The sequence below is a fragment of the Eptatretus burgeri genome, chromosome 4 (assembly GCF_056783735.1).
Source record: "Eptatretus burgeri isolate ZD-2024b chromosome 4, Ebu_testis_v1, whole genome shotgun sequence".
In the NCBI taxonomy this organism is placed as follows: domain Eukaryota; kingdom Metazoa; phylum Chordata; class Myxini; order Myxiniformes; family Myxinidae; genus Eptatretus; species Eptatretus burgeri.
In genome coordinates, this window is record NC_140964.1 from 68,031,612 (window position 1) to 68,055,670 (window position 24,059).

Genomic DNA, 24,059 nt, shown 5'->3' on the forward strand with positions numbered 1-24,059 from the left:
TCGCAGACATAGCGGGGGGGGGGCGAGACCGGAGAGGAGACGGTAGAAGACAGAAAGACCTCTCACCTGCCTGCGGTGAGAGAGAGTGAGAAGCCGGTAGACCCAGCTTCATCACGGGAGATATCAATTGTTCCAAGTGCTTTGCTTTCCACAGCATGAAGCCAAGAAAGGTGAGAGGCAGGAGCATCAGCCTAGAGGGGAGAGCAGTACTCCATCAGACTGTGGGCAAAAACTTTGTGTGTGGTCAGGAGCTCAGGTGGGCCGAAGAAGGATTTTGCATGATGGAGAATTCCCAGTCGGCGACTGGCTTTGGAGGCCAGGTTAGAGATGTTGCTTTACCAGGAAAGGTAATGGCAGATCGTGAGACACATTAGCTTGAATGAAAGGACTTCTTCCAGAGGATTGTTGAGAAAGTAGATGGGGGGGGGGGGGCTTTCTAAACTGTCCTTTCAGAGAGACATCGTGAGAGTGTGAGATTTGTCAGGATTGAAAGACATGTTTCACATGTTGGACCAGGTGGTGATTTTATCCAGGTCTGCAGAGAGCGAAAAAGCTGCGGCTTGCCGGTCTGAGGGATGACAGAGGGTGCATTCATCAGCAAAGAAATAAGGATTACTCAGAGAGTCAGAGAGATCATTGATGAAAACCAGAAAAAGAACAGGGCCCAGAACACTGCCTTGAGGAACTCCAGCCTGGACAGGGAGAGGGAATGAGAGAACTCCATTTAGAGCCACACGGTGGCTGTGTCAGGAGAGGAAGTCTGCGAGCCATGAGTGGAGATGGCCTTGGATACCATGGGAAGAGAGTTTGGTGAGCAGGGCAGGGTGCCAGACCATATCGAAAGCACGTGATTTGTCTATCGATACGGCTCCGATTTCATGCCCGGCATTGAGGACCTCCATCCATTGTTGGGAGAGCAGAAGCAGTATATCCAGGGTAGAGTGACCTTGTGGGAAACCAAATTGATGATCGGAAATCAAGGCATTGGAGAAGAGGAAAGATTTGTCTGAATCGATGATAGATTCCATCAACTTGCTGATGATTGGGAGAAGGCTGATTGGTCTGTAGTTGCAGGGATCTGTTTTTGCATCTTTTTTTATGCAGAGCAGTAATGTTTGCTGATTTCCAGGCAGATGGCAGATGACCTTGAGCAAATGAGAGGGTGAATAGAACAGAGAGAGGGTGAGCAAGAGCATTTGACTAAAGTTAAAGCAGGAATTTTGAAATTGGCCAAGATTCCGGCGAGAGCTAGCTTACTCTGCGCGAAGGACACCGTGGGATATTTAATGTCCTCCAACTAATTTCACCAGATGGGACACCCAGTTTCATAATGGAGCCCACCCTGCCTTTGAAAGGCCAAGATGACAGTTTATAGCTGGGCCGAGGTTCAAAACCAGGCAAGACAACTTAGAGGCAAGTGTGCATCACTCTCAACCATCCTGCCACCAATCTTCATCACGCAACCTTGCTGCTTATATATGGTGCTCGAAAAAAAAAAAATCACTTCCACTTCGCTGCGAAGCTCCATATTTGAAAACAAATAAAGAAATAGAGTACTGTGTGTATATATACAAATTCAATTTTATAATGTAGATGTATAAAAATTTTTTTTTCAAGTTTCTTCTGGTTAAAAAGTTGCATTGGCTCCACCTATTACGCATGAGCTTAGCAGAGCCACAGGCCCCTACATCTCCATAAGATTGCATGACACTTGCAATCAATACCAGGAAGATAATTAAATTATCAATTTTATAGACCAATCCACTCCGAAGAAGGAACATCCACAAGGGGGCTGTCGCTCTACTTTGTCCATGCCCAATTAGTGGAGTCGATGCAACGGTTTTGCTGGAAGAGCCTTTTAAAATTTAAATTGTTCCTGGCTACCTCCCAAAACTCTTGTGTATCAACAGGTTAATGTGTGTCAGGCAGTTCCTGTTGGTCAGCATGTCTGCAGCAATAGCTGGTGTGGCACTTGCTTCCTATTACCCACGACAGTAATGGGGTCTGATCTCAGTGTTTGGGTGTTTAATGTTCAATGTTCATTCCGACAGGATGCTGCAGATGTAGCACACTTACCTTCAAGTGGTGACATTTCGGTTTGACTATTGTGTACGTGGATGGATGGTAAGATCTACTTTTGGTTTAAACCCAACAATATAAAACTGTTGCATTTGTACATCAGAGGCCTGTGTTGATTATTTTATTTATTTTAATCTTCTGCACTTTCACAGGTACCTGTGGAATCCTAACGGTTGTGCCTTCACACCCATCTGAGGAATGGTGCATCAGTAAGTACCCCCTGCCTCAGAATGACATAAAGCTGAGTTTCCAATCTGCTGCAGCAACGGAAGACACCTTAAATGTGCCGGTGGCATTCACATGGATTGAATGCTCAGTCACAAATTCTTTCCAAAATCACCTTCAAACATCAGAGCAGGCCAGGTGGTTCCTGAAAGACTTGAGCCAATACTACATGGTGGGAATAATTGGGGATGTTAAAGTCGTGGGTATATGATGTCCCTTTTGACACGGTATTTATTAGCTCCTCCATTGTGCTGTGCAAGTACTGTCCTTGGTACTGAAAAATCGAATGCATTCCTATCCAAAACCAGCAATGCATTTTGATTGCCTCATACTTTCAAATTCCAAACACTTCCACAAAAAATATATATATTGAAATAAGAAGTTTGAGTGCAAGAGCACTTTAACAGTTACACTGAAATCATATATGAAAGTGCACAAATTCGAGTGCGTTTGAGGGAGGGAGGGGCAGGGAAACAGCCAATGTTCATAAAAAAAAAAAAGCCAGTGCACCATCAACCTTGAGAATGAAGAGCCCTCCCCCCCCAAAAAAGGTAGTAGTCACTGATTGACATTTTAATCCTGGAAATGGAAAGAGGCTCAAAGCCTTGGTGCATTAAGAGGGGACTTTTAGCAAGTCAAAGGATGAGCGAACGCATTTATTTATATTGTACTGGACTCCCCCCCCCACCGATTTAACCATATTCATAGGGGAGGGGGTGAGTTGGGAAAGAGGAAGGAGGAAAAAAAAAAAAAAAAAAAGAAGATTTCCTGCACAATTTCAATCGTGTGATCTATATTAAACAGAAATATGCAATGCATCAAGAAAAACATTTGCATGCAGTTTTATCTATCAAATAATACACACAAGTGATCCTTATTAGTCTCACCCCACAGATTGGTACACAAAATAGTTTGGCCAAATTAGTTTGAGACATTTGTCAGATAAAAAAGACAATTACATTTCAGATCGTAAATATTAAATATGCCCTATTATAGTGTCCACAGAGCAAACATGGACAAACAGCCAGCAAAGGCCCGCTCAAGTCAAACTGTGCATCATAGAAAATAAATATTGATTCTACAAGCTCTATGCAGAGCATTTAAGAAAAAAAAAATCTAAACACGCAGGAGGCACTTCATACCATCACCCCCACCCCCCTTTCAGTCTTGCATCCCCAAGGGATACATCCATTGCTCATTGAGGACAAGCGTGGCAAATCTGTGGAGGAGATGTGGGTACCAGTGGACTCCCAGAGGTTGTTCTGTTGCGTTGCCATGTAGCCGGATCGGCACAAGACTTGAAAGGTGACGGATCAGACGAAAAGGTGCGAAAGCCCAATGCGCAATGGTCTCATCTGCAAGAACAGCATAGCATGACGCAAATATGCCATTCACCACGATGGTGCCTTCGGAGAGGAGTGGTGCGAACGCTCCGTTTCCTTCCACCCGACTGACACCGTGGACCCTTGCGAGGGACGACGTTCCGTTGTTTCCATTCAATACCCTCACGTAGTGTCCCTCCCGCACGTGGCTGGCGAAGGTGGGCTCGAGGCGGCGCGTAGGGTCCAGAGACACGTGGACGAGATGTGAACCCGTGGCCTCGAGTTCCCGTCGTGGTTCTCCCGCAAGGATGGAGTAGTACCACAGATTTGTTTTTCTTTGGAGGTCAAGGAACAGGATCAGAGGGCTATAAATAAGATGGCCATCGGAGTCGAACGTGAGGATACGCTCACCAATTATAAGGTCCTGCAGCGCTTTCTGGCCACCGCCCTCCAGTTGTACCAAAGCGTTTCCTGGGAAACAGCCACCGGTCTTTGCGGCCATAGAGTTATCTGAAGCAACATTTTAGGGGTGGTGCAGATTTTTAAAAAAAAGAAAAAAAATCGTTTTATACATATGTAATAGAGCCTGATTAAACATCTTGATATAACTGCAATAGAGGTGAAAGGAAGATTACGATTCCAATGAAAGAACCGCTTACTCAAACCTTAAATCTGGTACTCATGCGAATGGAATTTAACGATATCAAGTGATGAAAACGTTAACGCGAATGAACTGAACACGATGTGAAGTTTATTTAAAAAAAAAAAATAAAACACAACATAAAACACAAGCTCATTTTCAAGTGTTTGTTGCTATTATAAAGAGCTCAAATGATATATCAAAATTGGTCCCTATCGAGTGCAGCCCGTGGCTGCTATCAAATCAGTGTTGTTACATACAAAGGGTGTTCACAAAGGTTGTACAAACAATACGCAAAAAAACAAACAAACAAAAAAGCACAGAACACAGTTTTAAACCTTTAAATATACAAATTATAAGAGTTCAAGGTCTATCATTTATAAATCCACAATTAGTAAAAAATAAATTAAAACAATCTTTACTTGCATTTAAACACTGCCCCCCCCCTACCCTGTGTGAAACACCAGACAGACATGACTGCAAATTAAAAGGCCATTTCAAATTCAATGTTAAAACAAGACCTGCACGTTCTCACCAGCTTTGACTGAGCAATGGACGTGCGCCTTGGACTCATAATAGACCCAGTCGAAACCGGCCTCGACGGCGAGTCGCGCCAGCATGCCATACTTCCTGCGGTCACGGTCCGAGGTCGTCACGTCCACAGCACGACCCTCATAATGCAGAGACTCGTCAGAGTGATTTCCGTCCTCATCCCAACCCTCGGTGACCCGGAGTTTGACTCCGGGCCACTGGTTCATCACAGAGATGGCGAGCGCATTCAGTCGGTCCTTGCAGCGCTGGGTGGGTTTGTGGACGGCCAAAAATCCAGAAGGGGAGGTGAGTCGAGAGAAAACACCACAGTTACCACCATGGACATGCTCAAACTCAACTCGTTTGAAAATTCATAGCAAAGTCATAAGGAGCAATTTTCCAGACATTGCAAAAAAAGCTCACAGAGGGGGGTGTTCGGGTTAGAAGCGATCATATAAAAGGTCCCCGAGTTATAAAAAGCTGGGCAAAGTCCATGTTGCTTGGGATATAACCGAGAAAGAATAGCAAAGGGAAAGAGGAAAACAGCGGACATTTCGGGACAACATCCGGACATCACTGCAAAACAGGCACCAATAATCCTTTTTCTGATGAAACAAGATTAGATGGTATTTCTGTGCAAACAATTTTTATTTTTTTAATTAAAAAAAAAAAAAGTTAAAATAATTTTTTTAAAAAAGATCAGCATTCAGGTGCAGACCTGTTTTACACGCACCATGAAACACCCTATAAACACCATACCTTAAGGGAGAATCTTTCGGTTTATATTTATCCCGAAATGTGCACAGTCATCCCCCAAGAAGACCCCCTCCCCCGACATAAATCATATCCAAAACCGAAAAGAACCGATCAATGTAAAGCAGATATTCCTGATCAATCGCAACACAGTGGAAACACACCTGCCCATCATTTTAAACAGTCGCGTTCAGATTCAAAATTCATTTTCGCAAACTTGGAAATCTGGAGATACTTCCCCTCCCATGATCATCGACATCATGCGAAAGATTAATTTGCGCAACAAGACCATGGTCCACGAGCTTCACCTGGGTGAGAAGGCGATCAGCTCCAGTGTTCTCCTCATCCTTGAAAATGATGTCCGGGTTGTAATTGGGTGTCAAGTCCTTGAATCGAGGGGAACTTCTGCTTATCTTGCCCTCCGATCTTCCGCTAGCTCCCAGGGTCTTCTCGGCGACGTTCGGAACGAATTGCTTGTAGGCACAAGGAGTGAGCTTCCGTGGGGCACGCCTTCGCGTCCCAAAGCCGCGTCCGGGACCACAGCCAAGTCCTGGGACCCAGAGGAGCAGACTGGGCAGAAGGAGCGCGCAGAGCAGCACAGCTCGTAAGCTGCCCAGCATGAGGGCCATGCCCTCCCCGCCCACCCTTCAACTACACACACAACCACAACCACAACCACGATCTACGTACACCACGTCGATATAGGTGCTCAACCACCCACGACGTCAGCAGACAGCACCTGCTCAAGGTAATCGCAGGTATATCGGAAGACTTCGCAGCCTCCAACGATCTATACCTCGGTTTGTTCAAGCAAAGACCATCTGCGGGGTGAATGGACAAGTTAATCGTTCAGTGCGCCATGTCGCGTGCGCTGGACCCCGTGGGCGTGCGGGGAATTAGTGCTGGCGAGAGGGAGCTACGTGTGTAACCGCAACGTCACAGCCCAGACCCACCATCGGCAAACAAGCTTCACGTCACCGAATTCCTCACCTGCCGCCGTCGCCTCCCGTCATTAACCGCTCGAGCGGCTCACACCCACATCTTCTGGAGATCGCGTGTCTATTTGTATGTGTGTGTGTGTGTGTGTGTGTGTCCGCTTGTCCCTTTTACGCGAAACGTGCCGACACGAGCCGCAGCCTCAATTAATGAGCAATTTAATGGTTCCACAACACTTTTGATATCAAGTGTAGGCGTGGCTTGTGTTGATGGTGGGCGGGGACTTTTACAGCCGATTTAAATTAAAACCGGTCGTTTATATATATATATATATATATATATATATATATATACATATATATATATACATATATATACATATATATACATATATATACATATATATATACATATACATATATACATATACATATACACATACATATATACAAACATACCTATACATAGATACATATATACATACATATACATCTATTATATACATATATACAAACATATACATACATATATACATATACATAGATACATATATGCTTACATATACATTCATATATACAAATATACCTATACATACATACATACATACATACATATACATCTATTATATACATATATACATACATACATACATACATACATACATATATACTTACATATACATTCATATATACATACATATATACAAATATACCTATACATACACATACATGCATATACATACATACATAGACATACATACATACATTCATATATACACACATATATACAAACATACCTATACATACATGCATACACATATATACATACATATACATACATACATACATATACATTCATATATACATTCATATATACAAACATACCTATACATAGATACATACCTATACATACACATACATGCATATACATACATACGTAGACATACATACATATATGTATATATGTATATGTATATATATATATATATATATATATATATATATATATATATATATATATATACATACATATACATCTATTATATACATATATACAAACATATACATACATATATACATACATATATACAAATACATGAAACACCTACTTTTGTGAGGGGTGATGAAAAGGTCACATGACCATGCTGACACCACTTTCTCCACTTCTTGATGGATTTCAATTTAAAAAAAAAAATGACCATTACTAATGTGCTGTAAATGTTTTCGATTTAATGCAAATGTTGCGCACGTGTGTTTGTGCGGAGTTCCGAAACAGTTTTTATTATTAATTTTTTAATGAGCCCGACTCCTTTGCAGAAATCAAAACTTTTTTCTTCTTCTCCAACGTTGTGTACCCGTTCGAATAGCCGTGGATTCCGTCCTTGTTACTTCGTGTCGCGCTTTGCTACAACGCTCCGCCCCAAAGACGGTGCTCCGCCCCGACGAGCACGCCCATTCACGCCCCGCCCACTCTCACTCTGTCACGCGATGCATGTTGCGTTGCAGCAGCCAGTGCACCGCAATCCGGCGGGAAATACCTTGGTGTGAACCGATGGAGGAGGACACTGTCCTCCGGGCAATGGGAACGCACGAGGTATGACATCCATTTAAAATAGCAAGAACACGTGTCTTTCACATTCACCAACCCAATGATTTGGTCTGGTGTCCTCAGGTGCTTCGCTCAGGTGTTCAAGGCCACCGCTGCTGGAGTTAATCAGTACATACGCCTTGTAGTGTTTGTTGTGGGTGAATGAATATTTATTGATCGATACAGTACAGTACAGTATATTAAATAATGGTCAAACACACCGCAATGCCAATTTACAGAAGCTGATTATGAAGCTTTAACTGGAGAGACGAGAGCACGGGCAGACATGAGGATTGAGGAGGAACGTTTTCATGAGGGAAGACGAGAGACAGCAGTGAAGAATGAATGATTCATAAAGTCTCGAAATAATGAGCAAAAAAAAAACAAAGCACATAAAACCTCTATGACGTCACTGAACCTCAACAAGCATCACCTTTGAGATGAAAAAAAAAAGCCTATAAATGTATACCTTCAACACCTAAATAACGGATAACATGTTGAACCGAACTTCATGAACAGTGTGAAAGATAGGACTGAAAACTCGTGATTCCCATGAAACTTGCACCGAAGGTGATATCCAGTAATGATGGTGTTGGCATTTCGTTTGAGTTTCCATTCCACACCAAGCGAACTTTCTCTCTCTGTGCCTTGGGAGGAAAATGCCGAGCAGTGTCGATATCAGACAAACGCATTTCGATGAAGAGCTTCACTTGCAGCCGAGTAAACATTGACTTTGGGGATAAAGCAAATACAGTACACAGCTCCACGACGTCCAAGGAATGCGATGTGTGCTTCCTCGTTATTCCTGAACATCCACAGCCTTTACATCATCTACACACATTATATATATATATATATATATATATATATATATATATATATATATATATATATATATATATATATATATATATATATATATACATATATACATGTATGTATCCATCCATCGGGACCATACTTTGTGCAGAGCGGTGGTGCTGCCTTAACAGTCTCCTTGGTTATTGAGAACAATCCTGGATGGGTCGTCGCTCCGACACAGTCGCTCCGATACATGCTGGCACTCATTTTGCCGACCTTGGAAGGATGACAGGCAGAGTCAACCCCACCTGCTATTAATTCAACAGCCGAATGGGATTTGAACTCAGGATCCTTGGATCCCAAGCCCACCACCTGAACCATTAAGCCAACACCAGGCATATATATGTATATGTATGTACACACACATACACATACTGTCTCGGTTGTGAGCCCCGAGGAGGACAAAGCTCATCCACATAGATTAGAACTCGTTATGCCTCACCGTCCTGCTTAGCAATTAAGATATATTGTATTGATATGGATTGATAAGCGTTTTAATATGAATAGGAGTTAGCTCCCATCGTGTACATCGTGGACTCAACCATGTCACACCCAAGGGGAATCAAGCAAACGGCCTCTCCAACCACTCCAACGACGTCACCTCAGCTCCCTCTCCTCCTTCCCGCAAAGATCCTGTCCCACCAATCGGGCTCTGTCGCCAAGCGGAGGTACGGGACCCGACCAATCACCGGCGACGAGGGTCAGTCCATCCTCATGGCTTCTGCACAAATGAGAGTCCTCGAGCCACAAGGAAGGAGTCCGAGGAGGGAATGGGAAAAACAAAGAAGCCCCTATTAGGACTCCTTATTATTGGATCCTTGATCAGTCTGGTGATTAATTATTTGGTCATTCTATGGCTTTCTTTTTTGTCTTTCTTTATTTTCTTTCTCCAGTTCACTCACTTTCTCCGCACTCTTCGTTCCTTCTCATGGCTTTCTTTCTCTTCCCCTCACAACACACACGTCTTCGCACCAATCCGTGCACACCTTCGCCTCAACCCGGTTGCTCACCTCGCCACCCAGCCACGTCGGAGCTGTCCACCTCACTGGGAGCGTTCCCAGCAAGGCTGTGCAATTCATCGTGCCAGCCAGTTACCATTTGGTGTCCCAGGAGATCGGGAGCACAGACGGAGCGGACAGAGTAATCCGGGAGGGAGCCTGATGGGAACTATATAAGGACCATCAGGCCAAATCATTGGGTGGCAGCAATACAGGCAGGTTGTGGTTAGGTGTGTCAGGGCACGCAAACGACCCCCACAATTTTTTTCAACACTTCTTCTTCACTCCTTCCCAATCTCTAACTTCTCTGTACGTATCTCTGAGCACCAAATAAGTCAGATTGTTAAGTCACTGATTAAGATCTGAGGTGGGTGTGTGGTGTAGGGGATAATTGGGAAATGTACACATGGCTGTAATATTATTTTGTATATAATTGTTGTATTGCCTGTCCTCGTTTTTCCTGCCATTTATTGTATGATCACCATTGCTGGTATCTCCCACCATTTTCTGCTTTGCTTGCTTGATTAAACCCCATGTGCTATAAATCACTGTTCGGGTTTAGTCAAGAGAGAGCACTCATGGGGGGTAATTAGCCCAAGCGGTTAACTGGTCTAAGATCGACGACAGGGTGTGGCATGTATTGTTGGTTCTCTTGGCCAATTGTCATCCGTTGCATGGCTGCCAGCACGGTTCCCCATCTGCTTCAATCACCTTACAGGTACGGTGAACCGACACTGGGTGCGAGGATCCGACCAAAGGTGAGTGATGGAGACAGCGTCCGTGGTCCTTTTACAGATGCTATAATGTGAGGCTCAGCGATGAGATGGTATCTAAATCACATGGACATGGAACAGGCATTATAGTCGACGTCAGTGTACTTGAATGTGAATTACAAAGACATTCCAAAAATAAGGTTGGTATGTCGGATTCATACCTGAGTTCTATAGCTTTATGAACTATTGGGTCCGATGAAAACAGCTTTACAGACCAACCACGTATTTTTATGATTAAAAGCAGCTTTAGAACATTATGATATCGACTCCAACCTGAAACTTAACGAACAGGATTGGTTGGCACTGTTAATGCTGTGTTAGTGGTGTTTCCTCATGTGTAGTGTACCTTCCTTATCATCTTTTCTTCTTGCAGCACAAGACTGCAGGATAGCATCACTGGCTGAGGGCAGGGCTGTGCCACTGATGTAATACCCTCTGTAGATTAGGGTAGGAATTTGGCCAGGGTGTCAGCGATAGCTTGCCTTCTCTTCTCAAAAGAAAACGTGGGGTCAAAAGAAAAAACAAAAGAAAAAAAAGAAAACGAAAACATTTTAAAATGTTGATATTTATTATTGATCAAGTTTGGGAGGGTGGGGGTGGGAGTGGCAGTCGTGTGGGCTGCAAGTGTCGTTTTAAATATAGATATATTTAAATATATATATATATATATATATATATATATATATATATTTGTTATATGTATGGATATGAGTTGTGGACAGTGAAAAATGAAGGAAGGAAATTAGCAGTCTTGAAATGTGGTGTTGCAGATGAATGTTCAAAATTTCCATGGAATGCAAGAAAAACTAGAAAGCATCTCAAAATGCAAAGCCCATCTCGATCCGCTTTATACTCAAATTGAATTATACTAACAGCTTGACAAAAATGACAGTTTAAAAAATGTGAACGTTTCATTAATTGGTTGTTCTCCATATTCTCATAATAAAGGTTTCTTGAAGATTTGATGACAAAGGCTCAATTGGTAAAAAAAAAAAAAAAATTATTGCCTGGACAGACACACTGAAGCTCAATGGTAAATAAATAAACACTTTAAGCGATAATAAAAACCACAAAACAGGTCATCTCGTGCTTGACGCGCTGCAGCGGGGCTAATAAGGATTATTTATAATTACGATAACTTTGCCCTTTCACATTTTGACCCAATTTCATCATTATTTTCTTCATATTCTCATAATAAAGGTTTGTTGAAAGTTTGATAACAAAAGCTCAATTGGTGAAAATATTATGGCCTGGACAAACACACTGAAGCTCAATCTATAATCTATACTAATAACTCTCAGTGTGTGTGTGTGTGTGTGTGTGTGTGTGTGTGTGTGTGTGTGTGTGTGTGTGTGTGTGTGTGTGTGTGTGTAAGATATACATCACAAAAACTATACATCCCTTGTGCATCAGTCAGTACCAGCTCTAAATCTAGTTCTGAAGCGTTTTAAGCCCCAAGAGCTATTATAGTGTAAAATGGGTCGTTGTTCTTGACAGCAAGCATTTATTCACAATCTCAGTGAGTCTCTGCCATAACTTCAAAACCATGAAACCTTGCAGCCTGAAATTTTGCATGTAGACTCAAGGAACTCCAAGGGAGTGCATGAATGAAAAATGGATGTTTGGTTTAATTTAAACAACCCTTTTGAAGATAATAATTAACGGCCTTTAACTATCTTTTATCAAGGCTCATCCTCGGTCACCTCGCTGGGGTATTAATTTGCCATTTTTTTTAGCCTCCTGAACAATGACTTGACTTGGAACAGGCCACAATTGTTTCTTAATGATAAAGTTTTTTTTTTAAAACACTTTTCTCACTCATATTGAATGCTTCATCATCATACCTATGAATCACTGCAAACATTGCAATGCTAATAACCAGCATTCGTGGCTTTATTTCATTTCTACACATGCCGTAACTTCTAGAATCTCCTAATCTGAACCAAATTTCAAAATGTAAGCTCTGGAATTGAACTTATCAGTGGTTCCAACGACTAAGAAAAGTGTTCTTATGTCCAATTCGGTCATTGCTTGACATTCCAGGCGTATGTGGGTGCACGGTGGTTACATGACCAATCGGCGATCGCTAATCGCTTGCCAAGCCAGCCATTCCTTATCAACTGTTTCGTTGGAGGGCTTGCTTGAGTGCTTTAGCCGCTTAGCGAGCTTGCTTGTTCGTTTCCAAGCCAGGGCCATGTATGGAAAAAGTATTCGCACAGCCACTGAATATATAGATCAACTTGAACAAACTTCCAGCCCTACTTGCCGACGTTTGGCCTCACATTGTCATGCATATGGTCCCTCAGGCAGTGGTGATTGCTTGCTGAAAATGTGCAATTTTATTTTGATGTTTCCCCTTTTCATATGATCTTCTTTTATTATATGACCCATCACTTCGACAAAGATAGATACACGTAAAAAAAAAAAATTAAACTTTTTGTTTTTAAACATTTCTTCAACCATTTTGTTGGAGTGTTTGGTTAGAGCATTCTTTATACTTCGATCTCCTCAACCTACCATGGCAATACTGCGGCACAGTTCTCCATGGGGATATCTGCAGAGTTAGGAAGGCAAAATAAATTTGATGATTACAAGAAGTAAAAAAATGTTTTCAGTTGTTGCAAAGCAATGAATTGCCACATCATTGCAGCTCTAAACTATCATCCTGGTGTTTCACAGGCAGGGTGATTCAACAATGTGTGTGTTGTCTCTTAGAAGGATGTCAAACTCGACGTCACATCTGCTGAAATCCCCCCTTCTCCCCATCCTTGCTCTCCCCTCCCCCCTTTACCCCTCCTCCTCCCTCTCCCATCCTGCTCCCTCTCTCTCACTATATATCCTCCACTCACCTCCCTTTATATCTCCCACTCCCCTACCCTCTCTCCCACCCCCCTTTTTAATAGTCATTGTCAAGTCTCGTACAAGAGCTCACACACAGAATGTACAACAAGCAGAGCAGGAGACAGAAGGGATGGGAGCGGTAAGCAGAAAAGTGGGGAACAGACATAAGGAGATATGTGGAAGAGAGAGGGATGGGCAGAGTACATGGGGTAAACAAGATGGACACGACAGGGACTTTCAGGAAGGAAGGCAGCGAATTTGAAGGAGGTGGGTTTGGGGTGCATTAACAGGGGTATAAAAGATCGTGGTTTTGGATGGGGGAAGATAAGAAATGGTGGCGAACAGCTGTTTTAAAAACCTGGAGGGAAGAATGGGATTGAAGAATGTGTGAGTTTGTTCCAAAGGTGGGAAAAAAGAGGAATGAACGATAGAAGGTGAGCAGTGATTCTTGAAGGTGGCAGGTTTACCAGAAGGGGTTGCTGGTGGACCTTGAATGCCCTGCGGAAATATGGGTGGGATAGACACCAGACGGAGGGGGGGGCGAGGCTAGAGAGGAGATGGGAGAAAACAGAAAGACCACCGACCTGCCTGCGGTGAGAGGGTGAGAAACCCAAAGACTCAGCCTCATCACGGGAGATATCAATGCTCCTAAATGCCTTGGTTTCCACAGCGTGAAGCCGAGAAAGATGAGAGGCGGGAGCACTGGCTCAGGTGTGCTAAGGAAGGACTTTGCACGACGGAGGATGCCCAATCAGCGACTGGCTTTGGAGGCCAGCTTGGAGATGTGGCTTTCCCAGGAAAGATCATGGCAGATAGTGAGGCCCAAAAGTTTGAATGAAATGGCTTCTTCAAGAGGATTGTTGAGAAAGTAAATTGGGGGTGGGGGGGGGGATGATTTCCAAACGGTCCTTTCGGAGAGACAAAGTAAGAGTGTGAGATTTGTCAGGGTTGAAAGACAAGTTCCACGTGTTGGACCAGTTTGTGATTTTATCCAGATCTGCAGTGAGAGAAGAAGCTGCTGCTTGCTGATCTGAGGGATGACAGATAGAATGGCAGAGGGTGGAGTCATCAGCAAGGAGATAAAGAGGATTTTCCAGAGGGTCAAAGAGATCATTGATGAAAACCAGAAAAAGCAATGGGCCCAGAACGCTACCTTGAGGAACTCCATCCTGGAGAGGAAAAGGGGATGAGAGAACTCCATTTAGGGCCACACGTTGGCTGCGACAGGGGAGGAAGTCTGCAAGCCAAGAGTGGAGATGGCCTTGGATACCATGGGAAGAGAGTTTGGTGAGCAGGGCAGGGTGCCAGACCATATCGAAAGCACATGTATGTCGAGGGAGATGCCTCTGTCTTCATGTCTGGCATTGAGGACCTCCATCCATTGTTTGGAAAGCAGGGGCAGCAAGACCAGGGTGGAGTAACCAAGACTGAATCCCTTCCTCTCTCTTCCATCCCTCTCCCTCTTTATCTCCCATCCCGCATCCCTCTCTCCAACCCCTCTCCCTTCTTCCTCTCTCCATCCTTGTACCCCCCCCCCCCCGTCACATGGCTGTCAGCGAAGCGATGGGTTGTATTTGCTGGTGCTAAACAAACACGGAAGCGATGAAAAAAAACCGGGGCATCTCACGCTTGACACGTTCCTATGACTTTGCTCTTTCACATTTTGCCAAATTTCATCATTATCATCTTCATATTCTCATAATAAAGGTTTACTGAAAATTTGATGACAAGAGCTCAAATGGGGGAAAGATCCCATCCCCATCTCCTTGAGATGCTGATCAACCTGCTGCAACCACGAGGCACATCCAGCCTATTCGCCTCCTTCACTCACGAGGCTCCCTTGCTGAGAGAATCTGGTGAGCAGGATCAGCATCAGGAAAATGAGCCACATGTCCGTACAGCCGCAGCTGACGCTCACGGACTATGCAGGTAACAAATCTCATTTGAGTCTCTCTCAGCAACCGCTAGTTGGACACAAAGTCAGACCAGCGAGAGCCAAGGATTCTCCGAAGAGACCTGGTACCAAAGGAATTAAGTCGCCGTCTAAGATCCTTGGTCAGAGTCAAAGTCTCACATCCGTAGAACAAGAATGGAAGCACCAAGGACCTGAAGATTCGGACTTCCGTCCTCCCGCACAGGTACCGGGCAGCGCCACACCCCATGATCCAGTGAATCTATGACTCCCCAGGCCCTACCCAGACGTCTATTGACCTCTGGCTCACAGCCAGCAGAGACATGAATATCACTGCCAAGGTAAGTGAATCTCTCCGTGACCTCAACTTCCTCACCACAAACAGGTACAGACAAGATAGCAGCATCCAATATGTCATTGAAAGCCTGGGAAACCCGGAATCCCAGTGGCTCCGACTCCTCATTCAGCACCTCGAGGGCACCAAAAAAGATATCGAGAGTCTCCACAAAGATGACTGCATCATCTGCGAAATCAAGGTTAGAGATCTTGACATTCCCAAACGATGCACCACAGCTTGATCTCTCCGACATCCTCCCCAGAATCCAGTCCATACAAGTGCTGAAAAGTGTGGGGGCCAGTACACACCCCTGACGAAGTCCAGGAACAACTGGAAATAAGTCAGAAATGGTACCACCACACTTCACAGCACTCTCAGTACGAGGGTATAGTTTAGACATCAGATTGATCAGTTTTAGTTGCATCCCACGAAGACCAAGAATTCTCCAGAGGACATCCCAATTCACTGAATCAAACACTTTCGAGAGATCAACATGGGCTGCAATCAGCCCCTGCCGAAACTCTCGTCTGCGTTCAGTGAGGACACGAAGAGCAAGGATACGGTCAATCGTTGACCTCTTTGCTGTAAAGCCTGACTGCTCTGTACGCTGGTGCTCAAGCAGATGGTGGCGAACCCTATCAAGAATTTCCCGAGCAAAGACCTTGCCCGGCACTGAGAGCAGCGTCACCCCTCGGTAGTTGTTGCAGTCCTGGCGATCACCCTTCCCTTTCCAGAGAATGACAACAAGGATCCTCTTCCTGTCAGTTGGGATGATGCCCGTGTTCCAGGCAGAGCACAGAACTGCATTCAACGACACGAATCCAGCATTTCACCAGCCTTGAGAAGTTCAGCATGGATGCCACAGATCCCCGGAGCTTCGCCCCATTTCAACCGGTTCACCGCAGCCCATGTTTCCACAAACGACGGTGGATCACAGTTGATTGGATGGTCAGCAACAGGGATAGTAACACCATGGACATCCAATTTGACAGCTGGTGGATCAGCCTGGTATTGCCTCTCAAAGTAACCGGCCCAGCGGGCCTTCAGTTCAGACTCCTCTGTCAAGAGCCGACCACCCTCTGCTCTAACTGCAGTACACTAGGGGATGGGCTTGGAGGAATGCAATGCACAAATTCCCCTGAAAGCAGAACGGGAATCACTTGACCACAGGTGATGCTCTACCCCCTCACATCGGTCTCCTTGTCCACCCTGAGTGCATGTACAATTTTATGCCTCAGCTCCCTGAACAGCACAGCTCTGCCATTCAACCTGGCCCTGCGACTCTGGTCAATGGTATCCAGTGTCCCTTGGGAGACAAAATTCTTATTTGCCATATGGTGCGTTCGAAGACGTCCACCGGCAACATCAAGGACGGTGGTCTTGAAGACAATCCACAACTCTTTAGGATTCCCCAAAGCACCCAGACCCCCCAAATCTCCACTCAGCCTGTTTGCAAACTCCTCAGATGCCCTCTCATCCTTGAGCTTGCCAACATCCAGCCGAAGCTGGGATGGTACCATTCTCCCGGATTGAAGCTGAAACTTCAGAGTTTTACAACAAGCCTGTGGTCAGTATTGAGGAACTGAGCACTCCGGTAGACCCTGCAGTTCTGGATCATCCAACAGCGACCATCAACGAGCACATGGTCAATCTCCTTTGCCAGACCACCAGCGTTGGAATACCAAGTCCAGCGATGAGCCTGTGGGCGCTGAAACCATGAACCAGCCACCCCACATCCATAATTTCTTGCAAAGTCAAGGAACTTAGTGCTATTCTGGGTCACAGTTCCAGACCCATGGGGACCAACACATGTCTCATAACCATCCCTATCAGTTCCAGTTGATGCAATGAAATCCTCCAAGACTAGAAGAGTATCCCGTCTGGGGCACTGATCAACCACAGACTTGAGCGTGGCATAGATTGAATCCTTCACGATGAGATCACTCATCCCAGTTGGAGCGTTTTTAGAGACCAGAGAAACAACACCCAAGGAGTGACGAATCCTTAGTGTCAAAATATGCTCGTTGACCAGTGTTACCTCAATTATCATTGGCGCCAGCTTACTGGACACACCTAGAGCAGCTCCTTGGACATGGTAACCATCAGAGCGAACCAGACCAATAGTAAGTGTAACCACTTGCCATGATCCCGCTACTATCCGGTCTCCGAACCTCAGAGAATTCTGCAATACCGATCTCCAAATGCTTGAGCTCAGATGATAACAGAGACAGGTGATCATCCTCTCTTAGGGATAGGACATTCCAGGCACGCACCCGAAGGGACCACCTCAGGTTAACCCAAGGAGATCACCGTCTGGTCGACAACACCTCAGCACCACCCCACCACCCCGACAAACACTACCACAATCTGACCCGGGAAGGTTTACTCCATGGTTTTCCTCCTGTCATCAAAGATTGGAGGTCCCGAAGGCTTTGCCCCAATCGCGTCATCAGGTGAGCTGCTCTGCGGAGAGCAGCTGCACAGGAGGTACTCCCACGGAGTGGATTTTCAGATTTCTTTGTGTTACATTTTGTGGAATGAAGGGTTTTACAGTGGCCGGAGTGTAAATCCTGCCACCAACCTCCTAAAAAAAAAAAAGTAACCAAACTGCAGGAGGATGTCTGCATGCACAGTTGGGCACGAGATATGGATGGCCATTGGCTCACTCGGAGTTCCTCCACCCTTTAACAGGTTTTGTTTTTAATCCTGCTGGGTGTCCATATCATACACCCTTCTCATCAGGAAACCTGGTGGGGGAGATGGTTTAGTCACCGACAACCTGACCATGAAACAGGTTAGTACAGGTTTATACGGTACCTGTAGCAAGTCACAGATTTAATCTGGCTTGACCTGACATAATTCGAAAGTGTTTTTCTGAAACCCACAATATGTGCGATCTTCTTTTTCTTCTTCCGTGTGGCAGTTTGGCTGCCGGGTAGCTATCATTTTGTTGGGGCGCAGCTGTGCCGCTGATGCTGTGCCCCTATACCAGTACACTGGTACTCATTTCACCAACCTTGGAAGGATAACAGGCTGAGTAAACTCCACCTGGTGTTAATTTAGTGGCCAACAGGGCTCGAACTGAGGACCCAAGCCCACCACCAGAGCCACTAAGCCAACACCAGGAAATGTGTGATTTTCACCACATAGGACAAACATTCCTGATGCTGACGATACTCAAGTTTGTTGGAACCATAGTCCAATTCAGGTTTTACATAGGTCGTTTATTTTGACATCAAAAGCTTAAAACCAGACTCTTTAACATTGATATAAGAATCAGAATTCAGCCTTTTTGGCCATTGCTCGAATCATAAGATGAGATTTCGATTAAAGTTTGTGATTCATTTCCCTTTTGGACCACTTAGGGACATGGTTGCTGTCTGAAATCGGTTCACCACCCTCTCAAATTGACATACACCCTGTGTCTCACAGGCGTTGTGTTTGTGTGAGCGTTTCCTATCTCCAGAATTGTCTGCATCAACTCACGAGCACTACTTGAACAGTACTCGCCAGCACCATGATCTGAATCATCAACATCAACGAAAGTAGGATTATTCTGCGAAGAACACCACCTTTACTTTACACTCAAAAATCCCACAACATACTCACTGGGACCATATATCAACATCGTTCCATCACGGCTGGATCAAAATCCTGGAACGCCCCACCATGAAGTACTCTTGCAAATGAAGTCCAGCCACAGAGGCTACCGTGATCTAAAGGTAAGATCTCAGAGAAACTTAGGTGGGGCATTATTAATGTTGTCAATCAGCGGGCGCATACCCATGAAGGGAATTTTGCAGATACATCAAAATGGTCATGTCCCCAGTGAACCACGTATAACCTTTGTGCTCAATTTTAATCACCGACTATGACAATTGTTTTGGATCAACCGAACAAACACCCATTGAACACACTCTGCCATTAGGATTTTTGTGCTCATTTCCCACACATAGTTGGATGGTTCAAAGTTGGCGTACTTACCTGAGTTTGATTCACGACCAGACTATAAGCTGTCAGATTGGTGCTTCACAGACAGGGAGTTCCATCACAAAGTGCACTGTCCGTCGGTTGGATGTTAAGCCTGTTGTCCCAAAAGCGAGAGTATTGTAGGAGGGATGTGAGAGAGAAGGAATGAGGTTGGAATTAGATAATAATTCTTCAGGGTGTGGGGAAGGGGAGGGCGTGTGTTTGGTACATAGGGAAGGGTTAAAAAAATTTCATCAGTTTGCCGACATCATAATAGACTAACCCTTTGTCTTGTATTTTGCCTTCTCCAGAAAGTTTTAAGAACAATAATGACGGAAGAGCGGTCTTCTTGTGTTCTCGACTTTCAACTTAATTTACTCTTTCCATAACAGGTGAAAACAAAATAAAACATGTGCATTGTTATATAACTACCCAAGTAGTGTTGTTTGTGGATGGTACTTTCTGGAATTGTCTGATAATTTCAATCCATGAAACAAGACTTCTGAATTCCAGAGTGGAGTTTCTAGAATTATAGGATGATAACATAAAGATGATGACCCTGCCTCATATGAGGGATGAATCACCCTGCATCATAGCAATCCATATCTGTTATTTGAGGAGAGATTTGCAGGTAGTGAAAAGCCGGCAGAAACATGCTATTCGGAAATGAATAAATAAATAATTATATATATATATATAATATCTACATATAAAATGTACAATATATATATATATTTTATATCTAGATTATAAATATATTCTGGGGGCTAACAGGATGGTCTAGACTAGAGGTACGCACACTCGCCTCGAAGCTGTCGAATGTCGAGCCTGGTTTGGAATCTCGACCCAGCATTACAACTATCATTCTGGTGTTGCATAGGCAGGGTAATTCATCAATGTTTGTGCTATCCCTTGATATTTTGTGAAACTGGGAATCCCATCTGCCAGAATTACTTGATGGAAGTTAAAGACAGACCCTATGGTGTCTTTCGGGAAGCTATCGCCAGCACCATGGACAAGTTCCAAATTCCTGTGCTAATCGAAGTCGAAAAATAGGACCCTCAAAAGTAAACCCCTCCTCTGCCCCCCCCCCCCCCACCAATCTTGTGGACTCGCATGCAGCCTTCACCTGCAATCCACATGTACAACCCCAGATCTCAATGGACAGACATCTTGTCTACTGAACTGATACAAACCTCCTTGGTCAAACAAGGCCTCATGTTCATCAAACCAATCCATATCTGTTCATGTTTGAGGAGAGAAGACTTGCAGGTAGCAGAAAGTCCGACAGAAAACATGCCGTTCGAGCTCTCTGCACTTAGTTTTAAGTCTCTTGTTGACTTGGTTGATTTAACGTTTGCATCTCGGCCTCAAGTGCAGAGATTCTCAAACATCAAAGGTTGCAAACATTTCATCCAAACATTGCTCATTTGCTCACTGAAGCCCCAATCTTACACTTAAACCAAACGTCGTGACACAAACCATCCGGGATGGGATTAAAAATCAATACGTGTAAACAGTGTTCCCTTTTGGTTAAACAGAAGCCAAATCAAATATTTGACGGGAAATGGCACAGATCTGCAGAAAGTAGAAAACATTCTTCAGCTTTTAACCAGAAGACGTGACTGAGTTTTGCAATGTTAAATGTTGAGATGATGAAAAAATACAAAATAGCATAAAAAAAATTGTTTCCTTCAAACACGTTTCTTGCTGCTTAATTGTCATGTATGTTTTAAGTTTACCTTCCGTTAAAGCATGAACATTGGAAAAAAATGAATAAAAGATAAATGTCTTCAATTCAGAAAGTTTTTACACATTCCTGGATATATATATATATATATATATATATATATATATATATATATATATATATATATATATATATATATATATATATATATATTTATATATTTTATATATATATATATATATATATATATATATATATATATATATATATATATATATATATATATATATATATATACATATTGTTATGGGGCCGGGTCTTGGCGGAGAGCACGACCGCAAGGGGGAGCAGTAGAGTCGGCTCCACCGAACACCTGGAATTTAGGTCATACCTTTCAAATAAATCCGAAAGGTCACGGGTCCCTTATCGGACCGAAGATCGCCAATAGGTCGACGACGTGGGATAGGGTAAATTGCCAATTTCAATATACCTAAATACCCATGTCGTCCAAACTACCAGGTAAATTCACCCTTGGCAGGATCTGCGCGATCCGGGCCGTTACCGAGCCAGATCCGAGTCGTACCCCGAGCGGAGGGTACCAGATTCCTGCTGGGCCGATTGCACGATTATGAAAACAATGAGGCCTCCTAGTTCCCGTTCGCAGCGCGGCAAACCAATGATAGAAAGGACAAGGACGAGCTGGGACATTCAACAAGAGGGGAATTTATTTACAATAATCGGGGGAACAAGGGGAGCACGTAAGGGCAGAGTTATCTGATTAAGCAAGGCAAATAATGTACAACAAAAGGCACTTAACAATTCTACTTGTTAAGACAGGACAGGCCCACACACAGACACGCACACCCAAAAAGAAAATGGACCCACCGGGTCTTTATTCGGCTCTCCAGCCGAGGAGGATAGTTCGGCTGGGAGTCAGAACGGCTGGCTACCTGGCCGCGAGCGCGCGGCTGGTCGTCCACCCCTTCCCGGAGCTCCGGTCGCCAAAAGCACGGACCAGGGCAGCCGAACCCAGAGGAGGCGAGACGAAGTGATCTCCCCCGATGAAACAGTCGACAGCTCGCTGCAATGCACCAGACGAGACACCCCCGATGCACGGGATGCAATCCGCTGCAGACCAGACAGACACGCTTCGAGACACCCAGGACGCAAACACTTTTCGCTCGCCCCGACAACCACTCTCTTCCTCTTCAGGATGGAGGGGCTTCTTCTCCTGGCCACTCGCCTCCTGATTGGTTGGACCCATTGTGCGATTCCCTGGTCGTCTTCCATTGGACAGGCCCACGGTAGGCAGAGCAACTCCCACCCTTCTGGGTGGAGTCCCGATCGGAGGCGTTTGTAGCTCCGCCTACCTCCTCACCTCCGGCCACGTGCATTATGGCGATGGTCTTGGGTAGGGGACGGGGCGGGTGAGACGTCCGCTCTTTGCCGATTGGCCAAAGAGGGATGCCATGCCCATGTTAGACTCTGCCCATGCACATGCTCGCTGGTGAGCAAAGAGTGCAGACAATGCCGAAAGCAGAGAGTTGTTGTGAAAGCGAAGATGGGTGTTGTTGTTGGTGATGTAAAAATCCTATCTGTAAAATAACTGCACAGCGCACGTACACTTAATTCCCATTAGACACAGGGGACGGGACCCAAGCTAGAAACACATACTTACCGATATAACTGATCTATAGGGACTCTGGCTGTTGTGTGCTCATGGCTGCCAGATTTGTAACAATATATACACACATACATACACAATTGACCCCTCCCACAATCCTCCAGCTGAAGAAGCTGCATAAAGCCACCAAACAAGACCTACACAAGGTAAGCGTTGTGCTGTTTCAAATCCTTCCCAGAGTTCCTTAACAACAACAAAGATGTTCACACATTGTACACATGTGAGAATCCCAATGCGAGAGACGTGGGTGGATCTTTCTATATTTATATATCGACAGCTTTTGACGTTTGCACATGGTACATGCTTGGGAGCCTCATTGGTATGCATTGCTGTCTCTGCTATCGCTGATGATTCACCAATAAGCGATTAAACCAGTCCGGTAGCTGAGGGGATGTGTAGCATTGGGATTCTCATGTGTGTACTATGTGTAAACATCTATATAGTTGTTGAGGAACTCTGGAAAGGGTTCAAAACAGCATACCGCTTACCTTGTGTCGGTCTTCTTGGGTTTCTTTCTGCAGCTTCTTGGGCTGGAGGAGTGTGGGAGGGGTCAATTGTATGTATATATATATATATATATATATATATAATATATATATAATATATATAATATATATAATATATATATAATATATATAATATATATAATATATATAATATATATATATATATATATATATATATATATATATATATATATATATATATATATATATATATATATATATATATATATATAATCCTAGCCATCTTGGGTAATTGATTAGATGAGAGCTGATTGGATATTCCGTCCATTTATGGGTGAGAGACGTGATTGGTCTTGTTATTCATTTGTATTTTAACTGCTATTGGCATTGCACATGGTGCATGTTTGGAAACCTCGGTGGTGCGTGTTGCTGTCTACGATGACTCACCGATAAG

The 24,059-nt window shown here is 44.1% G+C and overlaps 1 protein-coding gene and 1 long non-coding RNA gene across 3 annotated transcripts; both read right to left on the reverse strand.

The window, feature by feature from the left end:
* Positions 1-2,864: 2,864 nt before the first annotated feature.
* Positions 2,865-6,698, reverse strand: LOC147028283 (sonic hedgehog protein-like). 2 transcript variants are annotated; one of them, XM_085878550.1, is made up of 4 exons: positions 6,541-6,698; positions 5,859-6,371; positions 4,802-5,063; positions 2,865-4,136 (listed from the first exon to the last, which is right to left on the reverse strand). In XM_085878550.1, exons 2-4 carry the CDS (start codon positions 6,177-6,179, stop codon positions 3,466-3,468), a joined length of 1,254 nt encoding a protein of 417 aa, XP_085734676.1. In that variant the 5' UTR covers positions 6,180-6,371; positions 6,541-6,698; the 3' UTR covers positions 2,865-3,465. The 2 variants fall into 2 exon arrangements, with proteins under 2 accessions (XP_085734676.1, XP_085734677.1); XM_085878551.1 differs by having other exon boundaries at positions 6,504-6,680.
* Positions 6,699-9,025: 2,327 nt separating this feature from the next.
* LOC147028284 (uncharacterized) lies at positions 9,026-20,094 on the reverse strand. Its single transcript, XR_015057502.1, has 3 exons — positions 19,780-20,094; positions 19,405-19,511; positions 9,026-10,762 (listed from the first exon to the last, which is right to left on the reverse strand). It is a non-coding gene; the product is annotated as an uncharacterized LOC147028284 (long non-coding RNA).
* Between the last annotated feature and the right edge of the window lie 3,965 nt (positions 20,095-24,059).

Bases quoted from the DNA above. Each gene is read 5' to 3' on its own strand.
- LOC147028283 (XM_085878550.1), bottom strand. From the start codon at position 6,179: ATGGCCCTCATGCTGGGCAGCTTACGAGCTGTGCTGCTCTGCGCGCTC. The intron at 5,064-5,858 runs GTGAAGCTCGTG...AAACCCACCCAG, and splicing joins CTGATCGCCTTCTCACCCAG to CGCTGCAAGGACCGACTGAA. The intron at 4,137-4,801 runs GTGAGAACGTGC...ATGTTGCTTCAG, and splicing joins CCATTGCTCAGTCAAAGCTG to ATAACTCTATGGCCGCAAAG.